We start from the raw sequence: 22,396 nt of genomic DNA on the forward strand, positions 1-22,396 counted from the left end.
AACCTCAATTCAGTCCCTCAGTTGGTGTTATAGACATAGAGGGCTGTAAGGAGAGGTCTTGTAGTCACTAAAGGGGTTAATATTTAATTTCAAATGCCAGAATATTAAAATAATTCATCCTAGTTGTTGTTTGCAAAGGCTGGAGCACCAAGTGTGGGCACCATGCAGCACTGCTGGGTTCCAGGTGTGGCCTCATTCTTCCCAGTCCCTGTGTCTGAGGCTGGAAAATGCAAGATTTATCTGGGGGTGTGTGTTCTGTCCCCATCTGTCAGAGCTGGGGCAGTTCTCTGCTGTCCATGGGGCAGTTTTTTCTTTCTCTCTCCCCCAGCCACTCCTCCCTGCAGGAGATCTCTGCTGTCCATGGCCACTGAGTGTCCCTGCAGGGCTGATCCAATTCCATCATCCCATGGGGAGATGCTGCGCCCAGGGCAGGAGCCAAGCATTCCTACCTGGATCCAATGTGAGCCTGGCACAGCACAGCAGCCTTTGCCCAGTGCATTGCCAGAGGAGCAGCTTCTGCTGCCCTGCATGGCCAGAGGGAGCCCAGGCCCATCTCCAGCAGCCCTGGAGCTGCAGAGGAAAACTCCCCCCTTGTGCAGGATCCCTGCTCCAGCAGAACCACAGCTGGCACTGCAGGAGGGCTGAGCCCCCATGGGATGGGGCTGTGCCACCGCCCCTATTCTGACTCTGGCAGAGTTGTTTTGTATCACTGCATTTTAATTTTATTTTTATTTTCTTCCCTAGTAAAGAACTGTTATTCCTATTCCCATATCTTTGCCTGAGAGCCCTTTAATTTCAAAATTATAACAAGTCAGAGGGAGGGGGTTTACATTTTCCATTTCAGGACAGCCTCCTGCTTGTTCCAGATTGCAAGGCAAGATGTTTTCTATTTCCATCTGTATGGCAAATTATCTTTTGTCAAGTGGGCAGTTTGCCTTATCTCTCTCTTTGAGTGACCACAGTCACACCTCCCTCGGGAGGGGACATCTGCTGATAACAGCCATTGAATGTCCCTGCATGGCTGATAAGAACTATAACATCCCATTGGGAGATGTGAGCCCAGAGGGAGGAGCCAAGCATTCCTACCTGGATATAATCCAGAGGTTTGGAGACACCAGCACGGCTTCTCCACAGGATTCCCCAGAGGAACAGCAGCTGCCTCTCCTTCCCCTGGATCTTCAGAGGCAGAATCCATCCTTCTCTACAGGATCCCTGCTCCAGCAGAACCAGCCCTGACACTGCAGGAGGGCTGAGCCACAATTCCAATGGGACTGCTGCCAACAGCCTGACCCACAGGGTGTCAGGCTGGGTTCTGACTCTGGCAGTGTTGTTTTGGTTTACTGCATTGTTTATTTTATCCTTTCATTTTTTTCTTCCCTATTAAAGAACAGTTATCTCCTGCTCCCATATTTTTGCCTGAGAGCACCTTAATTTAAAATTTATAGCAACTTGGAAGAGTGGAGAAGGTTTACATTTTCCATTTCAGGGGAGGCTCCTGCCTTCCTTAGCAGACCCCTGTGTGTTCAGACCCAGGCACCCTGAGCTCCCTGTAACACAGCCAGGGTGCTTCCAAGCTGGGGGCTCCCTGGGCAGGGATGTCCTCTGGGGTTCTGCATCTGCACAGCCCATCTGTCAGTGAGCATGGCTGCTACAGCATCTCAGCACCAATGATGCTCTCACTGGTTTGGTTGCCCTCCTCCTGCACCTTGCACTGAATCTTTAATCAGTAATGACTGGTGGAGTGTGTTCCTCTCACTGAGGATGGAGTTCCTGTCAGTTATTGCTGTCTGGGACACACAGCAGAGCACCAGGGAGAGCCAGGGCAGGGGCTCAGCTCAGCCTGCAGGGCAGGGCTGCTCCTGCTGTCCCTGCAGGCTCTGCCTCCCTCACTGCCTGTGCTCGGACACTTCAAAGGTTTGGAAGCACCTGAGGGAAAAATATCACAGCTGGCTTGTTTTCAACCAGAAAAATCCTCAGTGTGCTCATCAGGTGGGTGGGTGCTGTTGGACAGATGAGGCTGTGGCACACCCAGCACGAGGTTATCTCCCCTGCAGCTCTCTGGACAGGCAGAGCCCCTGTTTGAGCAAATCCTCCAGGGAATCCCAGTATCCCAAAGGGGGAAAGGGTCTCCTGTTGTTCCAGAGGCAGCACCTGGGCTCTGGCCCTCCTTGCACCTGTGCTTTGTATCCACATGATGCCTTAGGATTTTAGCTTTTGTGTTTTTCATGTATTTGCGATCCTGCAGTTCTGTAGTGTATAAGTCTGAACTCCACACACAGTGTGAGCTGCTGCTTTCCCATTTTGGGCAGACACAACAATTCCTCTCCAGGCCTGGCAAGCAAGGACACCTCACTGCCTCAGGCCCCCAGAGATGGAAACAAAAGTGAGTTGGGGGCAGCAAACTTGGGGTACATGGCTTCATTACCTGAAGCTGGAATTGGAAGATTGACCCCCAAATAGACCAAAACTTATAAAAGTGTGCAAACCTGTAACCCGAGGTCCATTTTTGGATGTAGCCCCTGGGGGGCTTTGTCTGCCCTAAATGTACCTGAAGGCCCTCCCATAAATAGAACTGCTTTTTATTGCCTTAATTCTGTCTGGCCTCTGGTTTTAGGTAGCCCCACAAGGCATCACAGGTGGGGATCAGATCTTCCACTGCCCACAGGAGGAAGAGCCCTTCCTGCAGCTCTGAGCACAGATAACCACGAGCATCCTGCATGGGCAGAGCTCCTGCTGCTGTCCAAGAGGGGAAATACAGAAACATCCCCACCTCATTTTCACTGGGACTGAACTCAGCTGCAGCCAGGAAAGCCAATTCCTTGGTTTTCCTGAGTGTGGGTGGATTGACCCGAGGTGATTTTCCCCTTGGATCACTCACTGACCTGCATGGCCTCTGCAGCTCTCTGGGCTCAGCTGTCTCAAGACTGATTTTCCATTCCCTGGTGGCTGAGGTGTTGCAGCTGCCGGGATTCCTGCCTTTGGGAATGTGTCTGTCTCACATGAGGCCCAGTTCAGCCCCAGTTTATGGTGGCTATTCAGGCTGTTATGAGTAGAAAAGCTGCCCATTTTTTTAAAAGGTTGCAGAGTTCACAGGTTGGGCCAGTTGCTGCCAGGGTGGAGTTCTGTTTGTCACTGTCATCACCTGTCATTTTCGTTAACTCCCTGTCCTTGATGGTTGGGAATTCCCCCTTTTGTCAGTGACACCCTGCTGCTTCCTGGAAGAGGGCACCCAGACGGTGAAGAGGAGGGGACATGGAGTTGGCATGCAAATGACATCGGATCCAGCATGAAACGGGAGGGACCCCTCACCAAACTCAGCCAAAAACCCCTAAAACAACGAGCCAACACAAAATTGATGAATCAAAGCAATGTCTAGGTGTGAGGAACAGAATCCAGCATCTGCCAAGACCCTTTTTACCCCTCACCCTAACCTAAAGATGTTGGCTAGACAGAGGAGCTCAAATGTTCAAGTGGAAAATTAAGGGAATTTCCCAGGGCTGTCGTGAGGATGGAGCCCCCAGCCCTGCCCACAGACCAGTGGACAAAGCTGCTCTTCCTTCTCCTCCTCCGAGTCACTGCTGGGAGTGCAGACCCGTGGCTTCTCCCCACTCGAGCTGATCACTTTTAATAAAGGTGTTAAAAAGGAGAAAGGTCTCCTGCCCTGTTTATTTCACTGGCCATGAAGAGCTGGCCATGAAGCGTTGGCCATGAAGTGCTGGCCATGTGCTTGAGCCTGGAGAGTCACTGCTTCCCACAGAGAGGGGTTTGGCTGTGCCAATGTTGAACCCCAAAGTAGGAACCTCCTGAAGCTCTCATGAGGACGGAACCCCCGGCTCTGCCCCCAGACCATTGGACACAGCTGCGCTTTTCCTTCTCCTCCTCTGAGTCGCTCCTGCTCCAGCAGTGGCATGAGCGCGACCCATTGGTTCTCCCCACCTGAGCTGATCACTTCTAATAAAGGCATTAAAAAGGAGAAAGGTCTCCTGCCCTGTTTATTTCAGGCTGTCCAGAGGAAAGCTGGAGGAGCAGCGTGATCACCCTTTCCCCTTCCTGCCAGGAAGGGAATTGCTGAACACAGAGCTGTTCTCCCCCAGTTTCTCCTGCCCGTGCTGGACCAAGCTGTTTCCTGCATTGGAAACTGCTGCACTTGCTAATTGACAGAAGGAAATGAACATGGAGCAGATCAAAGGCCTCCTTGCTGCACGTTTTTGTCTTTTCCATTACACATGAGGCACCAAGAGGGCAGAGGGCTGGTGGGAGCCATGCCAGGGTGTTGGCTTTTCCTGCCCTGCCTGTGAGTGCTGCTTGAGGCAGATTTACCCTGATGTGACTCAGGGCAGGAGCCTGTGCAGAAATGCAGAATACTGAGCCTTGCACTGATCTGCTTGGATGGATAATTTGAAGGCAAGCCCTCAGATTCATTTGTCAAGGAGACAATAGAAGAGCAGGCTGGCTGTGAATTAAAGGGAAAATCCCTGTGACCGTGTTCACAGGGGTCCAAAGATGAGGGAAGAGACGAGGATCTGACTCCATGTTTCAGAAGGCTTGATTTATTATTTTATGATATATATTATATTAAAACTATACTAAAAGAATAGAAGAAAGGATTTCATCAGAAGGCTGGCTAAGAATAGAAAAAGAAAGAATGATAACAAAGGTTTGTGGCTCGGCTCTCTGTCTGAGCCTGCTCACTTTGATTAGCCAATGATTAGAAACAACCAACATGGGCTAATCAAAGATCTACCTGTTGCATTCCACAGCAGCAGATAACCATTGGTTACATTTTGTTCTTGAAGCCTCTCAGCTTCTCAAGAGGAAAAATCTTTAAAAAAAGACTTTTCATAAAAGATGTCTGTGGCAAATCCCCAAGCACAGTGTAACAACAGTGACACAAAAGTTGGGATCCATTGGATTTGCATTGTGACAAGTCATGTGAGAGGACTTGTCAATGACTCTGACCAGTGACTGTAAACCCCTGAGCTCACACAATGATTTATCTGTTTCCAGCAAGCATTTTTAAGGTTGCACATGCTGTTCCAAGAGCTGGGAGCAGAATGGCTGTCTGCTGCAGGATTCATGGATTGTGCCTGTGTGCTGCTTGCAGCTGAATCTGGGATGCTGATCCTGACCATGTGCTTTGCCCAGACAGACATTGGGATACACACAAGTCAGATGATGGACTTTGGACCTGGTTAGCATAAGAGATTTGATAACAGGATGCCTTGGCAAGAGCAAACAGAACTTTGAGGATTAAATCAAGATTGCAAGAAGATTCAATTCAAAGACAGGTTTACTGGAAAAAGAAAATTACATCAGACTTCTGCAAGCAAGAGATGTTTAAAATGCATACGCTCGTTTATGTGATTTTTAACCCAATCATTGTAGCAAAACATTCCTAGCCTCCCTAAAATAGTATATAAGAAGTTGTACTTCACAAAGAACTTGGATTTTTTGACCATCACACCGAGTCCCTGTCTCTCTCTTCACTGCCAACAGCCAGGTCCTTACTGGGCCCCTTTGCACACCACTGCTGGGGCTGTGCTGAAACACAGGAAGGGCCAGGCTGTGCAACCCCAGGGCAGCACAGGGAATATTCATTCCTGTGTCTGCTCTGGGCTGCCCTGACCCCCAGGGCAGCACTGACTCTGACCCTCATCCATGGAGAAAGTTTCCCAGACTTCAAGACAGACTGGAACCCACAAAAGTGTGCAATAGATTATAGAGAGCAGTGCAGGTGCATCACTGGGTGAGAAATTGAGGGTTTGGGGTTTTTAGTGTGTTGTGGATGGCAGCAGGATGGAGGCACAGGGTGTTGTCCTGGGTTTCTTCTTCATGCTGCTTCTTCCTTCTTCTCCATGGGTTTGGGTGGCATTTTGGAATTGGGCAGAAAAGTCTGCACTGGGGGCTCTGTGGGATCAGTTCTTGGGTTCAAAGGGAAAATAATCCAGGTGTCAGTTCTTAATTGGACAGTTTAGTCTTAGGAGACCTTGTACCAAGAGATTGTTGGCCATTTTGTGCCTTCTAATGAAAAGCTGCAGAACTCACAGCAGTGAGACTGTTTGACTGATAAGGAATAATAAACACCTGAGTCCCAACATGAAACTGCTGTCTGGAGTGCCTTCAGTGCAGACCCAGAGGAACCCACAGCTGGGACCCCCACACTAGGGAGAGCCCTTCATCCTTCAGGACACCCCTGAGCTCAGGGTGAGCCCAGTGCTGGTACCAAGTCCTGCTGTTTCTGGCCGCCCATTCATTGTTGGCACTGCCAGAGCTGTCTTTGGGGGTCCACGTCCATTGGTTCTGCTGGCTGGAGGGTTTGCAGAAGTTACAGACACCACCAAGCTTCTCCAAGCAGCCAGGAGGCTTTGGGTGAGGATGATGCAGCCTCTCTGCACTGCCAGCTGCCTCTCCCAGGGGGTTTGTGTGACCGTGTTCACAGGGCTCTGAGGATGAGGGGAGAGATGAGGATCTGACTCCATGTTTCAAAAGGCTTGATTTATTATTTTATGATATATATTATATTAAAACTATACTAAAAGAATAGAAAAAAGGATTTCATCAGAAGGCTGGCTAAGAATAGAAAAAGAAAGAATGATAACAGAAGCTTGTGTCTGGGACAGGGTCTGAGCCAGCTGACTGTGATTGGCCATTAATTAGAAACAACCCCATGAGCCCAATCCCAGATGCACCTGTTGCATTCCACAGCAGCAGATAACCATTGGTTACATTTTGTTCCTGAGGCCTCCCAGCTTCTCAGGAGGAAAAAACCTAAGGAAAGGATTTCTCATAAAAGATGTCTGTGACAGGTTTGCCTTGGAAGAGGTCACCCCCCAGCCTCTGCCCCTGCTCTGGCTGCCAGGCCCTCCAAGGGCTCTGCAGAGCAAGGGGCAGATTTGCTGTTCTGCTCCTCACAGCTGGCTCAGCCTCCCAGGCTCTGCCTCACTTCTGCCATTTCCAACCCTTGATGGACTCTGTGATTCTCCTGCAGTGACCTGAGCTGAGGGATCACAGCTCCTCTGCTGAGCCATGGGTGCTGTGAGCTGCTCTGGAGCTGCACACTCAGCTGTGGAGCACAAACACCCTCTCCATGCCCTGCCAACAAAGCCAAGGCCATCCTAAAGCAGCCCTGCTCTCTGCAGATTGCTCCCTGCAGCAAACCCAGCTGGCAGATCCCTGCCTTTCAGGAATGGGAATGGACACGGGGGCACAGGCACCCCCTGGCATCCCTGGGGCTCTGTGCTGCAGCCAGGGAAGCTGAGATGGACCCCTGAGCCAGCTGAGTGCCAGGGCACACCTGCAGGGTGCCCCTGCTCCCCCAGGAAAGCTGCAGCCTCCTCTTGCTTCTGCCTGGGCCCTGCAAGCCCTGCACAGCAGAGCTGTGAAAGCTGCATCAAAAGCAGAAGGACTTCTCAGAAATTAGATCATTAAAACTAAAGCTCAATGTGACTGGAAACCTAGGTAACCCTCATTTTCTAGTGGTTGTTTTCAGAATTGAGATTTATTGTTGGCAGTGTGCTGTAATCATCCCAGCTCCTGTGCTGCTCATTTTAAACTGCTCAGAGCAAACCCTTCCCTCTGGCCATTCCCTGCCAGCCTCAAACAAGGCATGGGAGGAAAAGCAGAGCTGCTCTTAGAGGTGAAAATTCTCTTCAAATTTAAGGAATCTGTGACCTTGAAGCAACACAGTGGGAGTGGGAGCCTGGACTGATCTCCCAGAGTTTAAGCCTCCCTGCAAATCTCCCATGGTGACAATCAGGTCAGAAATCAGAGCATGAAAATACAAATGTCAAGAGAAAGGATACAATTGTTCATGCCTGGCTGAAACCAAGCACCCTGATGTCCCAGCACAGTTCTACTCCTGTGAGTGGTGCAGATAATCTCACTTACAGGCAGATACCCATGGCAGGAGCTGGAGGCACCACTAAAGGCTTACACAGTGCTGCCTATAATTCAGCATCCACTGAAAGCACAAATGTCTGTTGTTCAGTTCCTGAAGCATTAAGCTGGCATGTGAAGCTTATTTTTGTTCATTTTTTTCTCTCTCACACACAGAGCAGGGATTTTGCTGCTTCTGCACCTTGCTGCCCTGGGGATGCTGGGCAGCAGCTGGGAGCAGCTGGGTTGGGAGCAGGGATGGCACAGGGCATGGGAGGCAGCAGGGAGGCTCTGCCCTGCCCCTGCCCTCCCTCCTGCCTTCCCAAGGAGCCCAGGTGCATCCACAGGACCATCCAGTTCTGACCCTCCCTCTTCGTGGAAAACCCCCCCTTCCTGAAAGGATCATTTTGATCCAGACTGAACAATTTTCATATTGTTTTCCCTTGTTTGGGGGTTTCTGCAGGACCAGGGAGCACAGGAAAGACAGCTCCTGACCTTTAGAGTTGTCACAGCCCCTGCCACCACCCTGTCCCTTTTCCAAGGCACTCTGGTCCCTTCACTGCAGAGATCCCATTGCTCCCTGCAGCCACCAGGCTCTGCTGAGCTCTGCTGCTGCATCTCCCCCTGCCCACTGTCCACAGCTGCCCCCTCTCCTGAGCCCAAATACAACATTTCATGTGTATGGCTGCATCAGTGGCAAAAGTATTTAGTGTAAAACCTTCCCCCTGCAGTGCTGCTCAGCTCCAGCAGAAATAAATGTTCTGTTGGCCCTGGAGAGGGCAGTGCCAGCTCTGGGGGTCACTGACACAGCAGACAGCACAACCCTCACAGCAAAGCAGGTTTGCTTGCTGCTTCTTGCCCTTGGAGGAACTCTGAAGAGGAAGAGCCTCTTGCAGGCAGGACCTGCTCCAGCCCCAGCTGCTGTGAACACCTTGGAACAAGCAGCACCTCTAAAACAGGAATTTTTAGCCTTAAAAGACGGAAAAACACTGAAGTCCTGTGAAACCCAGTCCTTGCCTGTGCTCAGGGTCCATGGTGGTGCAGGAGAAGCAGCTGCTCCCAGCACAGGGTGGCCAGAGGGGACTGAGCTGGCTTTTGTGGGGAGTGAAGGATTTGTAACAGGACAATGGGCTGGGGGTTAATTGAGGATTAATTTAAACATCTCCACTGATTTAATTTGCTTCTGCCCGAAGTCCCTGAGCAATAATAAGCTTAATTTAAAGTTTACATCTGCAAATGTGGCTCACAGAGTGATCTTTATCTAATGCCCTCTTTGCTCACTGCACAAGGTGAGCCCCAGCCAGCTCTGGGAATGCTGATGGAGCTGGAGCCAGCCTGGGGTGGCCCCCATGGTGCAGGGACCAGTGTGGAGGTGTTTGGGGGTGAGGAATCCAAACTTTGTGCTGGGACAGTCCTTGCCCATCCCCAGACTGCTCCCCAAGGGCTGCCCTGCTCTCCAGTCTCTCCCAGCCTCTCCATGCCATGAGCAGCCACTGCTGCTCCTTCACTCCTGGCTAAAGGCAGATTTCTTCACACAGGAGGAAAAACCCCTGCCCTGGCACTTCCAGCTGCCTGACAGTGCTGCCCTGATGGTGTTTGGTACCAAATGTTCCACTGGGGTAGCAACGTTTAGAGCTGCTATTCCTTATCTTGGCAAAAAAAGCTCATGGCCTGTTGGAAGCCTGGCTGCTGGGAATTTCAGACTTTCTGTGCTGCCAGGCACTGAGCCCCAGGAGAACACTGCATTGACCCAGGGCTGAGGAAAAGGCTTCCAAAATGGAATGGCAGGACTGGGATTGTGGCTGTGGAGTTTGAATAGAAGTGTGTAATATCACAGGGTGGGAAACTTAGAGTTTAAGGGTTTAGAATATAGTAATATATATAAGGCAAGATGGAGGTTTTAGGGCCAAGGCTGCTTCTTCTTCACTTCTTCTTCACTTCTTCTTCACTTCTTCTCCATGGGTTTGGGTGGTTTTGTGTAATTGGATAAAAAAGTCCACAATGTGGGTCAAGGGTGGTTGGTTATTGGGTTAAAAGTAAAAATAATTTAGGTGTCATTTCTTAATTAGACAGTTTATCCTTAAAAGGCCTTGGAGAGAGAGAGAGAGATAGGACTCCATTTTAGTTTATTACAGTGAGGTGCTGTAGAACTCAGGGTTTGTGAGACTGTCCCATAGATAAGCACTAATAAACATCTGAGTCCCAACAAGAAATACCATCTCACGCATCTCCCAGCCCTGGCAGAAAGAAGTTAGGACTCAATGATGGTCATTTATGGACTGGCTTTGCTTTGTGTCCAGGGTTATCTGCCTCATGCCATGGGTCTGTCTTGCAGTTGAGATTTGTTAAGTTCCATCCTCCTGCTTTGCCTGATCCCACCAGCAGCTTGGTCATATGTGACTCTTTTCCTAGCAGCCTTTTTTGCAGGGTTCACTTTCCTGCTCTCAGAAGAGAAGCATTGATCTTCAGAAATCCCTGCTCCCACTCTCTGCACTGACCATGCAGCTGCTGGACCTGCTGATAATGCTCACCTCTCTCCACAGCATTCCTGCAGATTTAAATCCTAGGACCAATCTCATCAAGGTAGGTAAATCTTTCCTAGTTTTAATTAGGGGTAATTTGAAGTATCTAGAGTTCTCTGGCAAACTTCCCTCATCTGTGATGCTGACATAGGGGCCTCTGATGCCTTAGGATTTTAGTTTTTGTGTTTTTCAGATCCTGTAGTGCATCAGTGCATCACTCCAAACTCCACACGGAGTGCGAGTTCCTGTCCTCACAGTTTGGTCAGACAAAACAATCCCTCTGGGCCTGAGATCCAAGGACACCCCACAGCCTCAGGCAACAAAAAGGACAAACAAAAGTGAATGGGGGGAGCAAACTGGGGGTAAATGACTTCATTAGCTGAAGCTGTAATTGGAGGATTAACCCCTGATATGTAAATGGACCAAATTTATAATTGTCTGAAAAACTGGTGCCCATTGTCCAGCTTGGGTGTAGCCTCTGGGAGGCTGTGGCTGCCCAAGGTGTGGCTGTTGAAGGCCTCCAATAAATCCCCACTTTATTCTCTAAATCTTGTCCAGCCTCTGCTCTGGGCAGCCCCTCCAAGGCATCCCTCCAGCTGTGCACACCTGAGTAAGGCTTTCAAAGCCCTGCTAGGCTGGAGCCTGAACCCAGGACAGCCACAGGAGAGGCATTGCCAGGGCTGGCAGCACATCTGGCAGCAGAGGAGCTCCAGAGGTGGAAAATGGGCATCATGGGCTTCTGCCTGGTTTGGGGTGACACTCAAAAGGCAGCTGAGGAATCAACTTACCTGTCTGACAGCACAGAGCAGCTTCCCATAGGAATAGATAATGATGGCAAACGGGATCACGAGGCAAAAGATGAAAAGACAGATGATGTAGGAGGCGTTGTTGGCATCCCTGGAATGCCAGTTCACAGAGCAGGTTATCCCTGCTCCTTCTGGCCCATAGCTGCTCCAGCCAAGCAGTGGGGGCACAGTCCAGAGCAGGGAGTATGTCCAGGACAGGATGATGGCTGCCCAAGCTTTCCTGTAGTTGGTGGTGTCAGGCTCTGCCGTTCTCGTCATGGTGCAGCAACCCTCGTACGAGAGCACGGCCAGGGAGATGAGGGACATGATGCCTGTGTCAGACCAGAGCCTTGTATCAGCAAAAAATCCATGAGTGAAGGCTTTGCTCTGCCTCCCAAAAAAATATTTCAAGCTTTGGATGAGACTGATGGCACTGGCTTTGGAAACAAGGTGGGCAAGGACTGGACTGAGGTGTCCCCTAAGGGTGAGAGGTGCTGAGAGCCTGACCCCACTCACCAGGAGCTGGGGGTGCTCAAACACATCCAGCCAAAGCAGTCAGTTATAAATGCTAATCAATCATTAACCACACCTGTCTGAATGGATACGTGTGTGTGTGTGTGAGCTGCAGCAAAATCCTGCCTTCTCCATCAGATCTGGTTCTTGCTGCACCTGTAAAATTCGAGATTCATATCTAGATTTGCCCAAAGTGTGGAGCTGATCTGGTGCTCCTCTGCCAGCTCTGAAGTGCAGCCTTCTGAGCCCTCCTTGGGGAAGTGCAGCCCCACAAGGATTTCATGCTGTGCATAATGAAGAGCTGTAGATTAAAGCCATGTCCTGAAGCCCCCTGTGCCAGCAAGAGCTCCTGAGCCTTTGCAGAGACAGTGATGGGTCTCCTGCAATTGGGGTACTGCCAGCAGACACCAAAGGGACAATAAAACCACCAGCAGCCAATCAAAGGCTTCTTTAGCACGCAGAAATGCTGGAGGGGAGGTAATTTCTAAAGCTGAGATAAGAGCTTGCAATTTCCCTCCACACACACGTCCCGGGCTGCACTGTGGAAGCAACGCTGGCAGGTACAAGGGGATGTTGCTGGATGCTGCCACACTCCTGCCGAACTTTCCTTGCCAAATAAAGGTTTTACATGCACAAATTTGGCTTTTTACCCTGTGTAACTTCACGAGGGAAAGAGATGGCAGCAAACAGCTGCTGCAAGTACTCTCTTTAGAGAGTGCATAAGCAGCGTCAGCGTCTCCTAAGTGGCGGTGGGAAGCCTAAGCTGCATTCCTGGGGTGGTTCAGGTCTGTTCTGACAGCAGAGGGATGCTCTGCTGGTAAAGCCTCTGCTCCATGGGAATGCTGGCTGGGGGAGAGCCCCACCGATGTGTGCCAGTGTCGGCGGAGCTTAAAGGTCTTTCATAACCTAAACGAGGCTGATTCCATCCCCGCTTTCATCCTTTCAAGTTTGTGGAGCTCTTCCTCAGCCGCTGAAAACACGCTGTGGAGCCTGAGTGAGGACTCACACCTAACGCTGCCTGGCCTTTTCCCAGCGAAACAACCACCAAAGCTGGCAAGGTTCCCCCAGCCCTGTGCTCCAGGCGTGCCCGGTGTCCCCTCCCCAGGGCAGCCCGAGCCCCATCGCGGCCCCGGACACGAACGCGGCGGCTGCACCCGAGCGGGCTGGCTCTGCCCTCCCTGGGCCCCGGAGCCGCCCAGGCTGTCCCATCCCCTCCCCAGAACAGCGAGGCTATCCCGTTATCCCCCGGAGCTGCCCAGGCTATCCCGTTCTCTCCTCAAAGCTGCCCAGGCTATCCCATTCTCCGCCGGAGCTGCCCAGGCTATCCCATTCTCCGCCGGAGCTGCCCAGGCTATCCCATCCTCTCCCCAGAGCTGCCCAGGCTATCCCGTTCTCTCCCCGGAGCTGCCCAGGCTGTCCCATTCTCTCCCCGGAGCGCCGGGGTTGTCCCATCCCGTTCCCTCCCCAGAGCGGCCGGGCTGTCCCATTCTCTCCCCAGAGCTGCCGAGGCTATCGCATCCCCTCCCCAGAACTGCGGGACTATTCCATTCTCCCCCGGAGCTGCCCAGGGTGTCCCATCCTCTCCTCAGAGCTGCAGAGGCTGTGCCATGCCCTCCCCGAAGCTGCCGGGGCTGTCCCGTTCTCTCCCCGGAGCTGCCGGGGCTGTCGCATCCCCTCCCCAGAATTGCGAGGCTATTCCATTCTCTCCCTGGAGCTGCCCAGCCCATCCCATTCTCTCCCCTGAGCTGCCGGGGCCTTCCCGTTCCCTCCCCGGAGCTGTCCCATCCCCTCCCGTCCCTGCCGGCGCTGTCCCGTCCCCTCCCGCAGGAGGGGGGGAGGGATGTTGTCCCTGTCCCTGTCCCGTCCCGTCCCTCCGGCGGCAGAGCGGTGCTCTCGGCCCCGCAGCCCGCTCCGCACTCACCGCAGAGGGCGGTGGCGAAGCCGTGCCAGGCGCAGGCGGCCCCGGGAGCGATGCTGTTGCTGTTGTTGCTATTGCTGCTGTTGCTGCTGTTGTTGCTGTTGCTGCTGTTGCTGTTGTTGTTGTTGCCGTTGTTGCTGCTGTTGCTGCTGTTGCTGTTGTTGTTGCTGTTGCTGCTGTTGCTGTTGTTGTTGCTGTTGTTGCTGTTGCTGCTGTTGTTGCTGCTGTTGCCGTTGTTGCTGCTGTTGCTGTCGCTGTTGCCCGCGGCCAGCCCGAGCGGCGTGCCCAGCGCGCAGCCCAGCAGGCCGCTGAGGGCCACGTTGAGCAGCTGCAGGTTGATGGGGGAGCGCAGCGCCGGGAAGCGCCAGAGGAGCGGCAGCACCAGCAGGTTGCTGCAGAAGCCCAGGCTGCCCAGGCACACGGCGGCCGCCAGCCGCCCCCCGGGGCCCAGGCGCGGCTCGGCCTCGTCCCGGCCACCCCCGCAGCCGCTCCGGCCGCCCGCATCCCCGCGCTGCTCCCGCCCTGCCGGAGCGCCCCGGACACCCACGGGAGCGGGAAATCCGGGCCAGAACCGAGCGCGCTGTGCTTCAGAACATGTGCGAGTCTCAGCTCGGCACGTCGCGCTTTCAGAGTAAAGCTGAGAACAGCACGGGCTGACCCAGACTTTCCCAGAGTGCAGGGAAGGTGAAGCTTGAGCTGCCAACCTGTGACAGCGTTCACAGGGATGGGAGGATGAGAGAAGAGATGAGGATTTGACTCCATGTTTCAGAAGGCTTGATTTATTATTTTATGATATATATTAAAACTATACTAAAAGAATAGAAGAAAGGATTTCATCAGAAGGCTGGCTAAGAATAGAAAAAGAAAGAATGATAACAAAGACTTGTGTCTGGGACAGAGAGTCCGAGCCAGCTGGGCTGTGACTGGCCATTAATTAGAAACAACCACATGAGACCAATCCCAGATGCACCTGTTGCATTCCACAGCCGCAGATAACCATTGGTTACATTTTGTTCCTGAGGCCTCTCAGCTTCTCAGGAGAAAAAATCATAAGGAAAGGATTTTCCATTAAAAATATCATGGCTACACCAACCAGCTACACAGCAAAGTATTTATCAGTTGAAGTTCCTTAAAATCCAAGTTCTGGTCATATCCCACCCTTCAGTGAGGAGAGCATTTTAATGTAGTGATGTGCTGACCCAAGAGGGAAAAAACCACCCCCACTGTTCTACTCACAAGGGAATTTTTCTTTGTGTTTGCAAATAAAAAATGGACTTGTCCAATTTCCTGCAGCTTGGTTACTATGAGCAATTAGTACTGAAAAGGAGAGTGTGAAGCCTGGTGTCCCCCCTCTTTTTGTTCCTCTTTTTTTTAATGGTTCATTATGGGGAGGAGGCACTTCAGACTATTTCTGCTTTTAATGACCTTCAAGTGTTTTTTTTTTTTTTTAACAAAACCCCTGCACTTTGGGAAAGCTGGCTGCTTCTTGCCTTCCCTCCGGGCTGCTAAGGGGATGGACAGGATCCAGCATGATGCTATCATTTATCAGCATTTCTGAAGGCTAAGAATGTAACTGGGCAGGTGGCTCAAGAGGTCAGTCACCTGAATCCCTGCACTGTAGATAAAAAATAAGGATGGAAAAACGGACCCTTCACCAACTTTGTTGCCCTTTCTTGGAGTCTCTAGGTGGTCACAGTGACCCCCAGATGCATTAGAAAGTCTCTTTTCCCAGCCCAGGGCTTGAAGAAGGAGTCAGGGCTCTTCATTTCTCTGTCTCAAGGTTGTTTATTGTTTCTTATCTATAAAATCCTTTCTCCTGCCCTGCCGAGGTCCATCCAGCAGGACAGTTCCAGACACTCTGCCTGCCCCTGGGGTGGGGTTATGCCTTTATACTAAAAACTACAATGTGTACAATGTTTACAATTACTTTCCAATACCCATCACCTGTGTTAGACAATGAGCTTCTACTCTAAACCAATCCCAAAGTGCCACCATCACAGCAGAAGATGGAGGCCAAGAAAAAGAAGAAGGAGAAAGGCTGGACATGGCCAGATCCCTCCATCTTGCCTCCTGAACCCCCATTCTAAATACCCCAAAATCTACTTTTCCACCTTGTGATAAATTCACTATCATTCTACTTAAACTTTTGTGGCTTGTAATTCTTCATATAAGATTGGTAATTGTTTTTTCCAAGGGCTAAATCAAAGCCACAGGGGCATCTTGGGCTCTGTGCCAAGGTCTCTGAGCCCCCTGGTAGGACCTTGAGTCCTCCAGGGCAGCCAGAGGAATTTCCTGGGTTCCCACAGCCCTCCTCTGGACATGCCCTTCAATGTCTTTCATGGAGTGAGGGGCCCAGAACTGGGCACAGGATTTGAGGTGCATCCATCCAGGTAGTTTTTAATGCAGTGAAAATGTGCCTGTCCAAGCTGTGGGCTGCCAGTTTTCTCAGGAGAATGCTGTGGGATGTTTCAGATCCTGAAAATGTGTCAAGAAGTTGTTTTGATAATGCAAAATTGATCACCTGAAAATTGTATCAATTACTATTTATTTTGGCAAAAGGATTTGCCAACTCATTTGGGGGAAAGGTGCTGCGGTGCAGCACATCTGTCTCCTTGATCATCTGGGAACTTGGCTGGAATTGCACAGCTGCTGGTAAAACTGGTTTCTCTTCTGAAAAAAAAAATAGGAATTACCTAAACCCAGATGTGGAATCCGAAGCGATTTAGTGACGTTTCCCTCGATTTCAGCAACGGCCACAAGATGGCACAGGGCAGCTCCGAGTGGGATGGGACTTGGATCCCTGGGGAAAAGGGTTTCCCAAGGGGCCTGGAGCCGTGGCTTGGCTGGGCGCTGGCAATGAGCCGCGGGCACACGATGGCCTCAAGCAAGCAGCGTGTGCGACAGCCGGACCGAGGGTCACCCGCACCCGGGTGGCCTTGGCACTGCCGGGGCAGCTCGGGGCTCCGGCAGGAGCCGATCCCCACATAAAGAAACGCCTTGTCCAAGGGCTCTGCTTTGGCCCAGCTCCTGCTGGGATGGCTGAATTCCCCGCCGGGATGGGTGAATTCCCTGCTGGGATGGCTGAATTCCCCGCCGGGATGGGTGAATTCCCTGCTGGGATGGGTGGATTCCCTTCCAGGCTGGGTGAATTCCCCGCCGGGATGGGTGAATTCCCTGCTTAGATGGGTGAATTCCCCGCCGGGATGGGTGAATTCCCCGCCGGGATGGGTGAATTCCCTGCTGGGATGGGTGAATTCCCTGCCGGTCTGGGTGAATTCCCTGATGGTCTGGGTGAATTCCCTGCCGGCCTGGGTGAATTCCCTTCCAGGCTGGGTGAATTCCCCGCCAGTCTGGGTGAATTCCCTGCCGGGATGGGTGAATTCCCTGATGGTCTGGGTGGATTCCCTCCCGGCCTGGGTCAATTCCCGGCTCAGCTGGGTCAGTTCCCTGCCGGGCTGGTGGATTCCCTTCCAGGCTGGGAGCTGCCCGTGCTGGCCGGGGCTGTCCTGGGGTGACAGGGGCCGGACAGGCAGGCACCAGGGCAGGGCTGGCAGCAGCACGGGCGATGCCCGGGCTCTGTTGCGTTGTGATTTCAGGGTTTACCTCAGAGCCCTGGGTCCCTCCCCTGAAGATTCCCTGCCAGGTGTGTCAGTCACCTCTCCTTTCCCCTCCCTGACCCCTCCCAGCACTGTCTGTCAATCCTGGCATTCCAGAAGGGCATTGAGTGATTGGCAGATTCACAGGATGCCCTCTACCCCTGGGGGGCATTGGGCCATCCAGGTGTCCTTTGTCCCTTTGTCCCTCCCCTCCTGTCCCTGCTTGGTGCCTCCCTGCCCCTTCCCTGCCCCTCTCCCCGGGTTCAAAGGAGCAGCAACCACGGGCTCAGGGAGTTCTGTTGGAGCTGGTGCTGCATTCAGAGGCCTGAGGGCCAGAATAAAGCTCTGGATCCAAACCCTCCATCAGAACCGACTCCTTTCCTTCACCATCCCCTTAAAGCTTCTTTGGCAGAGGTAAAACCTGAGGAGCAGCCCGTCTGTGGAGGAAGCTCCATCCCACAGCCTGGACTTGCCTCCAAGCACCCAGCTGCAGCACCCAGCCAGCCAAAAGTGTCTGTGGGGTGAAACACCACACACCCAGCAGCCAAAAGTGTCTGTGGGGTGAAACACCACACACCCACCAGCCAAAAGTGTCTGTGGGGTGAAACACCACACACCCAGCAGCCAAAAGTGTCTGTGGGGTGAAACACCACACACCCAGCAGCCAAAAGTGTCTGTGGGGTGAAACACCACACACCCACCAGCCAAAAGTGTCTGTGGGGTGAAACACCACAGTTGCCCCAATTTGGTTCAGCAGCAGGGCCAGACAAGCCCAGGCACATCCCATCCACAATATTGGTGATACCAACAGGGCAGGATGCTGGCCCCACAGGAGGTGGCGTTGCTGGTGGTGGCAGAGCTAAACACAGTGTCTGCAGCTTTGCTGCTGTGAAAAATGCATGTATTTTATGATTGGCTTTTCACAAATATTAAAATGAATATTGTATGTGTTGTGTTAGAAAGTAATGCTGTAATAATTTTCTTAAGTAGTGTGTTAAATATAGTTTTAGGTTATAAAAAATGTTAAAATAGAAACTATGCTATGTAGGATACTTTTTTTAAAGAAAGGACTCACAGCAAGACAGCAGCCACAGGACACCTGAATCTTTCAGAGAAAAAGAATTTATGGCCCTCTTATCAGAAGAAACAAACTTCTGCCTGCCTCCAAGGCGCTGTCAGGATTCAGAGGAGGAAGCTGATGATGACCAGACAGAATCCTGTGTTTGAATGGAATTTATGCATCCTGTATGAGGTGTATGAATATGCAACAGGTTATTGTTTTTAAGGGTTAATCCTCTGTTAACCTGGGTCCTTTTTCAGGCTTGTGCTGCCCAGAAAAGGTACCCAGACATCCGTAACTCTTTGTTTTTATTGTCTCATATTGTCCTAATCCAAATTGTCCAAATTATCATTACTCTAATTGTATTACTATTTTTATAACCATTTTATTACTGTTAAACTTTTAAAATTTTAAAAACAAGTGACTGGTGTTTTTCACACTGCTGTGCCTCCCTGCTGGCCATCGAGTGTCAGCGTCCAGCCAGCATCCAAACTCATTTCCCACACCAATATTTCCATAATGCCTGGAAAGGGACAGGAAGGAGACAGGGATAATTCCCTCTGGCTTGCAGCACTCTGTGGGTTGTGCTGTCCTGAATCCCTTGTTCCCATGTGGAAATCACACCAGCCACAGCCTCCAATGGCACTGAGGTCAACACCGTTGTAACAAATTATCTTTTCTCTCTTACTAATGATAAGAGAAGTAATAATCCTCCTACAGGACTAATTACAGCCACAGAAATCGTGGTAATGAAAAGAAGTCCCTTTGCCAGCATTTGAGAAGTTACAATTTACACGAACTAAGAGGCTTATGTAAATAATGATTATTATTTTGTATATGGCTCTCTGTGGCCCCATCTATTCTGATCTCAGTAAATCAGGGTGTAATTAGTCACAGAGGATTAAATGTCGCAGGACAAAGACTGGAAAATTCAGTAAAAGCAAAACTCTGGTTGGTTTTGACTCAAAATAAGCTTGGGTTACCTGTCCCAAAGGATGTGACAGCTCTGCTTCCCACTGCCAGCTCCTCTTGCTGCTCTCAGAAATCAGTGTAATTCTTGTTTCAAATTTTGTGGTTTTTTATTTCCTAAAGATTCTTTAAAAAAAATATAGAGATCTTTATAAACCATCACATCCTTGTAGGGCTGTAAGCCCCAGAAGGTCTCAGAGACGCGCTGGCCCTGAGGTGCAGGCTTGGGTCTCCCAGCCTGGATCACGCTGCTGACACAGGGATTCAGATCTCTCTGTTGTCCTTGTAGTGTTTATTAGTGCAGACCTGTGGTCTGTGCCTCCTCTCCAGCCTTTCAGCTTCCCCAAAGGATGGGGTGTGATGGAGCAGGTGAGCACAGCACTGTGGTCCTTGTGGAGAAGGTAACATGGTCCTCCATGCCAGGGGAGAGGTCTGTGTGTCTCAGAGAACCTGGAAATTAAATATAATGGGCATCAAACTGTAAAAAAGATTTTAATTTAGCACTTGGGGCAATAGACACCAAAAAGGCAAAGAAAAAGCAAAATAAATGTATTGCTTGGGATGCTGAAGTCAGTAATGTCTGTGTGAAAGACAGCCTGGTACAGAAACAGGGCATTCCCTGTGTGAGAATCTCCAGAGCAACAAGGGAAGGGCTTTGGCTCTTTGGAGCTGTCACTGGCCTCTTCCCTCTCCCGGTGGCCCAGGCAGGTGGTGTGTGAGAAATAGCTACTCACTTTTCATAGTTTAGGAAGGTTTATTAAACCTTATCAAAAATACAACAGAAGACTGAATAAAGAAAAAAGGTTATAGCGCTGGGAGCAAAAGATTTTCCCCACCATGTGCTCAGCCCCCTCACCATGGAGGTTTTCCCTGTTTAACCCTTTAACCCCTCCCAAAGTTCTGTCCATCAGCCCCTTCTTCGCTGTCCAGTGGTGGAGATCTCCTCCTCAAATCCTCATTGGAGCTCAGGTGTTCCATAGTGACAAGCCAGCCCTCCCAGGTGTCCCTTGATAACCAGGCGAGGGGGTAAAACATAACTATAAATCTATAAAACTTTTCTTAGCCTACATACATGATATTTGTCTGTTAATTGTGAGAGTCAATCATTGCATTACTCATCTGTCACAGGGTGCATGGCAGGTAAAGCTCCTGGAGCAGAGCTCAAAGGCTACAGAGGTGTTATGAAGCAGAGCCTCTGCTCACAGCAGAGAAGAAAAACAAGAAAAACAAACAAACAAACAAAAAACCAAACCCAGGAGTGTGGCAATGTTCTTCACTTGGGGCTCATCAATGTGGTGGTGTTCACAGGGGTCCCAGGGCGAGGGAAGAGATGAGAATCTTGACTCCATGTTTCAGAAGGCTGATTTATTATTTTATTATATATATTATATTAAAATAAAATGATATATTAAAACTATACTAAAAGAATAGAAGAAAGGATTTCATCAGAAGGCTGGCTAAGAATAGAAAGGAATGGAATGAAATTTTGTGACTGACCAGAGTCTGAGCCAGCTGACTGTGATTGGCCATTAATTAGAAACAACCCCATGAGCCCAATCCCAGCTGCACCTGTTGCATTCCACAGCAGCAGATAACCATTGGGTACATTTTGTTCCTGAGGCCTCTCAGCTTCTCAGGAGGAAAAATCCTAAGGAAAAGATTTTTCATAAAATATGTCTGTGACATGGGAGAAAATAAGATTTAACTCTTTTTAACCTTTGAAACAGCCACAATTCTGAACAGATGTGTCAGTGACCAATTTTGTAGGATACATTTCTCACAGCAGGAGCTGTGAGGCATAAGCATACAAGCAGAACTTGCCCTATGCTGAATCACAAAAGAGGCTGTCAAAGAAGAAGGTAGATAATAAGCTCTGGAAACAAGGAAAAATCTTAATGACTTTTTCTCATCTCTCTTTTCAAGGCCTATTAAGGCTCCTGGGATGTGCTAAAAGCCAGAGAGGTCCCTGTGCTCTGCACATTAACAGAAATTCCCAGAGTTTTCTTTTTTTTTTTTTTCATTTTTTTGCAGAACTGGGCAAGAGCAAACACAGGGGGAGTCTCTCAGCCATCAGAAGCTGCCCTGCTGCCACAGCTGTGGGTGCCCTGGTGCCCTTGAGGCAGGGTGGAAATTTTCCAGGGTAGAAATCCATTTTGATTCAGGTGAAATGTACATTTTTGAGTTGAGACTGTGGTTAGAAAACATAGCTATTTAGCCTGACTGCAAGGCCTGGGCTCAGAGAAACTGCTTCAGTGAAGGACAGAGATAAGGGGGGGAAGAAAGAGGGTGATAGAGAGAGACAGAGACTGCTGTGAGAGCAGCTCAACCTGACCTAGGAATTCTTCCTGATAAAGAAGAACTAGCGGCAAATGTCAGGTGAAATTCGTAAAAATGAATATGTGTGAACCTATAGTGAAACTGTATGCATATGTATTTGGGAGTGGGATAAAAAGAGACCTGAAGTTCCCAGAGGTACACATGTCATTTTAGGGGAACAATTCCCACATGCATCCAACGCTGTAATAATAAACATCCCGGCTTTACAACTTTCACAAAAGTTGTGGAGTTTTGATTATCTCCACAAAACACCCTGAGAGCAGCACAGCTGGCTCCTGGCCACTGCCTTTGGAGTGACTGCCAGCTACACAAGGTTTAGTAGGTTACCAGACCCACCACTCACCTCTCTGCACTCCTGGCTGCAAAACCCAGGTGAACAAGCTGAGCCTGGTGTCAGCTGCCCCTGTCCCCTTGAAGGGTGCACAAGTGCCACAGCAAAGGCCATGAGGGAGGGGATCAACAACCAGGGTATCCTGGGGCACTCAGCGGCACACAGACAGACCCCCAGGATAATTCTGGACCTCCTGAATTATTCAACTTTGTTTTGTCCAGCTGCAAGTAATTAAAATGTCCTCAGCAGCTCTGGGTAAGTGATGTCCCAGTCCCAGGTCCTGCTGTCAGCAGAGCAGCCTGAATTTGAGACATCACCCTCACTGCTCTCTGAACAACCAGCTCCAGTGGGCAAAATAGAAGCCTGAATTATGCCACAGCTTGGTGTTATCCACACCTGATTATTGTGGTATTGTGGGGCCATCTGCTAGACATCCATTTTGATTTAGGTGAAATGTACATTTTTGAGTTGACACTGTGGTTAGAAAACA

General features: G+C 50.4%; 1 protein-coding gene across 1 annotated transcript in view; it reads right to left on the reverse strand.

Annotated features, from left to right (window-relative positions):
- Nucleotides 1-14,375, reverse strand: part of LOC136560820 (opsin-3-like) — a 31,212-nt gene extending 16,837 nt beyond the window's left edge. Inside the window, exons 1-3 of the mRNA XM_066556879.1 lie at nucleotides 14,318-14,375; nucleotides 13,617-14,135; nucleotides 11,186-11,514 (exon numbers count right to left, since the gene is read on the reverse strand). Of these exons, the coding sequence (XP_066412976.1) occupies nucleotides 11,186-11,514; nucleotides 13,617-14,135; nucleotides 14,318-14,375 (906 nt within the window). The remainder of the gene's footprint in view (nucleotides 1-11,185; nucleotides 11,515-13,616; nucleotides 14,136-14,317) is intronic.
- Between the last annotated feature and the right edge of the window lie 8,021 nt (nucleotides 14,376-22,396).

The sequence above is a fragment of the Molothrus aeneus genome, chromosome 10 (genome assembly GCF_037042795.1).
Source record: "Molothrus aeneus isolate 106 chromosome 10, BPBGC_Maene_1.0, whole genome shotgun sequence".
Taxonomy (NCBI): Eukaryota; Metazoa; Chordata; class Aves; order Passeriformes; family Icteridae; genus Molothrus; species Molothrus aeneus.